At 44.0% G+C, this 7,305-nt stretch overlaps 1 protein-coding gene across 4 annotated transcripts in view; it reads left to right on the top strand.

Moving 5' to 3' along the window:
- The first annotated feature begins 5,818 nt into the window (after positions 1–5,818).
- The window catches only part of FNIP1 (folliculin interacting protein 1), a 130,951-nt gene continuing 129,464 nt past the window's right edge, over positions 5,819–7,305 (top strand). For 2 of the 4 annotated variants that reach the window (XM_047778569.1, XM_047778568.1), the window contains exon 1: positions 5,829–6,006. In XM_047778569.1, coding sequence (XP_047634525.1) covers positions 5,915–6,006 — 92 coding nt within the window. In that variant the 5' untranslated portion in view covers positions 5,829–5,914. Of the gene's footprint in view, positions 6,007–7,305 lie in introns of all 4 variants that reach the window. The other 2 variants (XM_047778567.1, XM_047778570.1) reach the window with 2 other exon arrangements.

Raw genomic sequence — 7,305 nt, 5'->3', positions numbered from 1 at the left:
AAAAGCGAGGGCTTTTATTTGTCTTGTACATTGTTGTATTCTTAGCTCCTGAAACATGGCAGGTGCATCATTTCACCATCTCTATTAGATTATTTCTCTTTGCATATTAACTTCTCTAATATCTTCCATCTCAAAGAAAAAGGAGGAAGACAGTTTTCCCTCTTCCCATCTCCTCTCAATACTTTTTTGTTGCTCCCTGCCTCAGCAAAACAGAATAGTGGCCCATTCTTGCTTCACCTTTCCCTCCCTACTCTTTCTTTTTTGAGTCCACTCAAAAAACTCCTCCTTTTGGAGTTATTTTCTTCTCTTGTCTCACTACTAATGTTTCTTCCCACCCTTCTTTGCTGGATCCTTCTCTTCAAGATTTCTTTTTTTAAATGATTTTTGATTTTTCTGATATAGTTTGTTTATAGTGTTCTGTCAATTTTCTCCTGTACAGCAAAGTCACATGACTTCTAAGCGTTGTCCTCTTTGAGTATTAGTCCTGGACTCTCTTCTGTATATACACATTCCTTCTGGGTAAGCTCATTCATTCCATTACTTTAAATGCTGTGTATGAGCTGATGCCTACCGAATTTCTCTCTAATCCTGGCTTCCCCCCATATATCCTACTCTGAATGTCCACATGGATGTTTAATAGCCAGTTTAAACTTAATATATCTAAACTTAATACGCTTGATTTTCCTCTTCAAACCTGTACTTTCTCTGGTCTTTCCATCAGGAAATGACTTCCCTTTGGTTGCTCAAGGCAGACACCCAGTAGTCGGTCCTTGGTTTTTCTTTCTTTCACTTTTTCAAATCCTATTAGTTTTATCTTCAAAATAGCCAACATCAGCTCTTGCCTAAAATACACAGTCAATTCCCATAGGGTTTTCTTTGCTTCCATTCTTTTGTCTTTTTATCTTTTTAGGGCTGCACCCGCAGCATACAGAGGTTCCCAGGTTAGAGGTCTAATCGGAGCTATCACTGCTGGCCTATGCCAGAGCCATAGCAACGCCAGATCCGAGCTGCATCTGCGACCTACACCACAGTTCACAGCAATGCTGGATCCTTAACCCACTGAGCGAGGCCAGGGATTGAACCCACAACCTCATGGTTCCTAGTCGGATTCATTTCCCCTTGCCATTGTGGGAATGCCTCTGCTTCCATTCTTAATCTTTTATAATCTTTTCTCCACAGAGCAAACAGAATAATCTTCTAAAATCATAAACTTGATCATTTCCCTCTCCTGTTTTAAACTCCTGCAATAGTTCCCATCACACTTAATCTTGCCTCCTTCTGTGATTTACGAGATTCTACAGACTTTGGCTCCCTGTATCTTTCTAACCACATCAAACATCTTCCCCCTCCCAGAGTGTACTCAGCTGTTTTGCCTCCTTTTTCTTCTTTAAACAGGTGGAACCCTTCCCTTTTACTTTTTCTTCTCTACTTGAGTGTTCTTCATCACTATCTTCCCGTGGCTGGTCCTTTTCATTCTTTTCATTCTCAGTTCAAATCTCATATCTTTGGAGAAGAGTTTCCTAACCACTCTATCTAAAATTTGGCTTCCTCCAGCTGTTTGCTTTTTTTTTTTTTTTTTTTTTTTTTCCTTTTTATGGCCACACCTGTGGCATATGGAAGTTTCCAGGCCAGGAGTCCAGTCGGGGCTGCAGCTACCAGCCTATACCACAGCCACAGCAGTGCCAGATCCTTAACCCACTGAGTGAGGCCAGAGCTCGAACCCACATCCTCATGGATACTAGTCAAGTTCTTACCTCCTGAGCCATAATAGGAACTCCCCTGTTGTTTACTATTAATAATTTTCTTTCTTAGCTTTTAGCATGACTTGCAAACATCTTGTTTACTTTTCTTCTTTCCACTAAGGACTAGGTTCCTGAGACTAGGGGTAGACTGGCTGAACAGAGTTTGAGAGCTTCCAGGAACTCAAGAAATATTTTTTGAATAAATGCATATTTGTTTTCTGTTGCTTCAAACCACTGCCATTCCCTTATTATATAGCAGTAAATCATTGGTTAGCTTAAAAGTTTTAATTTATTTCTTGCTTTTTAGGGCCACACATGTGTGGCATATGGAGGTTCCCAGGCTAGGAGTCCAATCAGAGCTACAGCTGCCAGCTTACACCACAGTCATAACAATGCCAGATCTGAGCCATGTCTGTGACCTATACCATAGCTCATGGCAACACCAGATCCTCAACCCACTGAGTGAGACCAGGGATCAAACTCACAACCTCATGGTTCCTAGTCAGATTCATTTCCGCTGCACCACAAAGAGAACTCCTTAAAGTTTTTAAAACTGAGGTACCCTCAGTCCACCTCAGTATCATTTGGAAAGTTTAACTTGATCATCTTGACTCTGACTGTCCTGAGAAGTTATTAATGAACATTTATTTCAGGAAAAAGTAGCATAATTGAGGTTGGGCTTATTAGCATGGTGTTTTAGGGAGAGAGATTGCAGGATTTTTTTTTCTTTTTCTAAAATTTAATCTTACTGCTGTATAGTTGATTCACAATGTTGTATTAGTTCCAGGTGTACAGTGAAATGAATCAGTCATACATGAGTATATCCATTCTTTTTTCTCATATACAAAATGGGAATACAACACAAACTATTAAGTAGATTTTCCTGTGCTATACAGCAGGTTCTCATTTATCATCTATATATTTTACTGCCACCTTTTACTATATCTGATAACTGGAAAATGTCTATATGAGGAGTGTCCCTGTCTTTTACATGATTGGAATCAGGTGGACAGAGACCCATAGGCTATTTCGGGGAGGCTAAATCTTCTACTCCTGAGTGAAAGTGTAGGACGCATGTCTAATTTTCTAACCCAAGAGTTCCACATTCCTATGACATTAATGAATAATTATATTCTTTCTAACATTTCCTCCTTGCTCTTAAACTTAAAAGAGGCTACTTTAAGACACCTGAGCTTCTCTGTGGGAAGAGGTGGTATTAAGTAACAGGGGAAAAAAATAATATATTCTGTTATTGAACCAAGATATTTTCGGTTTTATCTGCAAAGGTAGGTATAGTTATATATCTTCTTTTATGACAAACTTGTATCATTTTGGTGCTGAGTCTATAATTTGAGTATTACACTGCAATATAAAGGACATGTGATGGATGATAGCAAGTGAATGTTGTTTTTTTTCCTGTACCTTTCAAGTAGATCAAATGAGATCACTGAATTGAAGCTGCTACATGATTAGAGAATACTAAAACAAAGTATCTGTTACGTAAGAAGTAATGTTCTTTCCCTTACTATTAATATCTATAATTATCCATGAACTAACTTTTTCCCAAGATGAAAGCACACAAGGTTATTGTATTTAGAACTTCCTTCTGAGGCGATCTGAAACTATTCTCCTCAGCCTTTCGTCTTGTATAGATAGACCTGAGCCTGTTTCCACTTGTACTCATTTAATGAAACTTCGTAGTATAAAAACAAAACAAAACTTCCCCAAATGACTGCTTCATTGACTGTAAGTCCATTTTCTCACTTAAAAACTTGCATTAATTTGCATTTTTGTTAACAAAAATTTCATTCTGTATTCGCATTTTGGAAGAAAAATATACATGGCTTTTTTTTGCCTCATTAGAAATCTTAAGCATCTGGGCCCTGAGAATTATCTTAAGTTTATAGGAGGCACAGTCTTGCTATTTTCAACTTCAGTTACTCAGTAATTCTGGAGCTTGGGCAATATAAGGAGTTACTTTGAATCCATCTTAACTTGAGCACCTCAAATGTCACCTCCTCAGAGAGACCTTTTCCACTCATTTCTTTTTTTTTTTTTTTTTTTTTGCCATTTCTTGGGCTGCTCCAGCAGCATATGGAGGTTCCCAGGCTAGGGGTTGAATCGGAGCTGTAGCCCCCGGCCTACGCCAGAGCCACAGCAACGCAAGATCCGAGCTGTGTCTGCAACCTACACCACAGCTCACGGCAACGCCGGATCGTTAACCCACTGAGCAAGGGCAGGGACCGAACCCGCAACCTCATGGTTCCTAGTCGGATTCGTTAACCACTGCGCCACGACGGGAACTCATTTCATTTTTTAATTCTCATTCATAACACTAACAGTTTGAGATGATCATTTCCTTATTTACTGTCTCCTTATATGGAATGTTTGCTCCACCTTTTTTGTTTACTTTGGATCCCAGTGTCAAGACCAGGGTCACTAAAACATTTTAGAATGAATAAATTATATTGCTAGTCTTTTTAGGGCTGTACCTGCAGCATATAGAAGTTCTCTGGCTAGGGTTCCAATTGGAGCTGCAGCAGCCAGCCTACACCACAGCCACAGCAATGCCAGATCTGAGCCACATCTGCCACCTATGTTGCAGCGTGCCCCTGCCGGGATCCTTAACCCACTGAGTGAGGCCAGGGATGGAACCCAAATCCTCATGGATACTAGTCGGATTCTTAACATGCTGAGCCACAATGGCAACTCCCTTTTTTGGGATGGGGTGGGGTGGAGAATGTGGGCATCCATCAAAATTAATTTCTTAATCACTTATAAATAGTGCTTTTAAAATTCTTGTAACATTGAAACAGCATGTTATATGACCACTGAAATTCTCTGAGATGTTCTGCCTATTATTTTCTTCATTCTATTATAAGATCACCTATTTTATAGAATAAACTATAGCTGCAAATCAGTGCGAGTTACTAGCCACTTGAAGAGACAATTTGATTTGTATGCCTAGTTAAATGAAATTCTCAACTATTTTAAGCTAACCTTCCAAACCACATAGCAGTAGTTTCCTGACATGCCTGTCAGAGAATTGCCGCCCCGCAGTACAAAATTCCTTATCCTGGAGAGACAGCAGGTGAATGAATAGTGGTGTTGAAAATATCTAAGAGCAATATGATCCAAACCCTGATAAATTTTGGATTAACCTACTTATTAGATTGTAAGATCATCTATGAGCAATGTTTTTCTTTTGAAAGGGTTCCTCCTATTAAACTCATTTGTTCAAATTCCACAGTTGCACTCTCTCTCCATACCTAGATATTAAGATTGAGCCTAAATCCTGAGCCTCTATGGCCAGCTCTTCCAAGAGGCTAATTCCTGGTACATCAGCGTTCGAGAAGCTATTGGAAACACGGAGGGCCGATGCGGGCAGTTTCTTGCCCAGGCCGTTTCTGCGGGGAGTACTGGCTTTGGCGAGTGTCTTAGCAGGGTCCTCAACTGGACTCCATAAGCCAGCCCGGCGCTATCAAGCTCTGAGCTCATACCTCTCGCGGCCCAGCACGGTAGGGCCTACGGCCCTGGGTTTAAAGTCCAGGCCGTGCGGGGGTGGGGGCCAAGGGTACGCTCTCGCGCCTTGTCTGCTCCGGGGGCCGCGGTACTCTGCCAGGAGCAGATGGAGGTGTGAACCCGCAAAGGCCAAGGAGGAGATGGCGGGGGAGGGTCGAGTACTCGTGGTGCCCTAAATCTCTCTTTGTCGTGGGTGCGGAGAACCTCTGCGCTCCAAAATGCCTGGCGTCGTCCCGGCGACACCCTGCCGTAGCCTCAGGTAGCAACGGAGACCTTCATTTAGTAGAACCGGGACCCGCGCGCACACCTCCTTCACTTCCCCAACCACCCGTCCGTTCTCCGCCCCTCCCCTCCACGCACGCCCCGCCCCTTGAGCTGCCACGGGAGACTATTCGGACGCCAGCCTATGGACGCCAGCCCCGCCCCGCGCCCCCGCCTTGCACCCTGCTCTGCGCGCCGCCACGTGATGCGGCTGACTGCCAGCCAATGGGCGCAGGCCTTGCCTCTCGCCCCGCCCCGCGCGCCGTGGCCGTTTGAAGTGACTAATTTCTGTCATATGACTGAGGCGCCTATGGGGGTGGCGGGGCAGCTCTAGGAGCAGGGGCCTGGCGAGAGCCTTGAGGAGCGACCCTGGCCTGTCCGTGGCCACCATGGCTCCTACGCTGTTCCAGAAGCTCTTCAGCAAGAGGAACGGCCTGGGGGCGTCTGGTCGGGACTCAAGAGACCCGGATTGTGCGTTCAGGTAGGCACTGCAGGGCGAGGGGCGCGAGGCCGATGGCCTGGTGGCCTCGGCTTCCAGAGGTGCTGGGGCTTTCGGTGTTCACGCTCGCGCGGTAGCGCCGCAGCAGGACCGGGATCTGAGCCGGCGGTCGGGAGGGGCCGAGGAGCTTTGTGCTGGAGTGTTCGAGCGAGCTCCTTTCTCCCCAACCCCCCCAACCCCATGGCTGCCCCTTCCTCTTCGTCCTGGTGGGTTTGTTTACGCCTTGCTCGTCAGCCACTCGCGGCTCTGCCCCACAGGACCGAGCATCGCGGCTGAGCTTAGGGTCCACACGCCTTCCTGGAGGCGCGTAGAGTTGGGCGCGGGCTGGATTGGACCTCAGCCGCCGTCCTCCGGGCGGAGTAGTTCTCCCCTCCTCCCCGTGCCCAGTCGTCCTCTGGGTGCTCCATTCCAGTTTGGTTGCTGTCGTGGAGAGAGCGGAACGTTTTGGCCAACCTTCCGAGTTTAGAGTAGGCTGTTTCAGTAGACAAGCTGCCATTCTTTCGCATTTCTTGTAAACCTAAATTGAAGGTGTGTAGATACCGGACTTAGTGGCCCTAATGTTATCGAAGGAGATACGTGAAACCTAAGAGGTTGTGGATATTACTGACCAGAATGAGGCTGAGCTAAATCAAATGAAGCACAGCCATAGAATTGATCATCCTCTTGAGACTGTTACTAAAAATGAGTCTTTAAAGATTGAAACTGATAGCGACATATTTTGTGGTATTACAGGCTTTGTTAATTTTTGGTTGCAGTACCTGTTGCTGATAGGAAAACTTTAAAATTGTAAGACTTAATAATAAGCCTGAATTCCAGGTAAAATTTACTTTCGAAACTTCTTTTGAAGATGAGATTATGTCTTCCAAACAGCCTTCATACTTGTTGCTGTGTGAAAGCTTGTGAATGTAACTAGGCTAAATGTCAAATATCACTCAATCTTGGTAGGGTAGCACAGAGCCTAGTTGTACAGTAGTAGTAGGAAAAAATGAACATCTGTTAAGTTTTGCAACACCCACAGTCTAAAATGACTGCACCACACTGGTTTAAAAGGTTTTGATAATCCTAAAATTATTCACTCTCGGTAATACAGGTCCCATTAATACATATTCAGTAAAGTAAAATTGAGGTATTAAATGGAAAGAAGATTGACTTTTAGAGGAAGAAAAATCTAAATGGTGAACATCTTGGAACGGTGCTTCGAAAAGACAGTTATCTAGCTTTCAGTCCTTTCTACTGGGAAATAAATGTCTTGCCCTGTTCATCTAATGACTTTCTTTAAAG

This window comes from Phacochoerus africanus, chromosome 4 (assembly GCF_016906955.1).
Source record: "Phacochoerus africanus isolate WHEZ1 chromosome 4, ROS_Pafr_v1, whole genome shotgun sequence".
In the NCBI taxonomy this organism is placed as follows: Eukaryota; Metazoa; Chordata; class Mammalia; order Artiodactyla; family Suidae; genus Phacochoerus; species Phacochoerus africanus.
The sequence above is the reverse complement of the archived record's forward strand: the minus strand, read 5'-3'. Positions and strand labels throughout refer to the sequence as shown.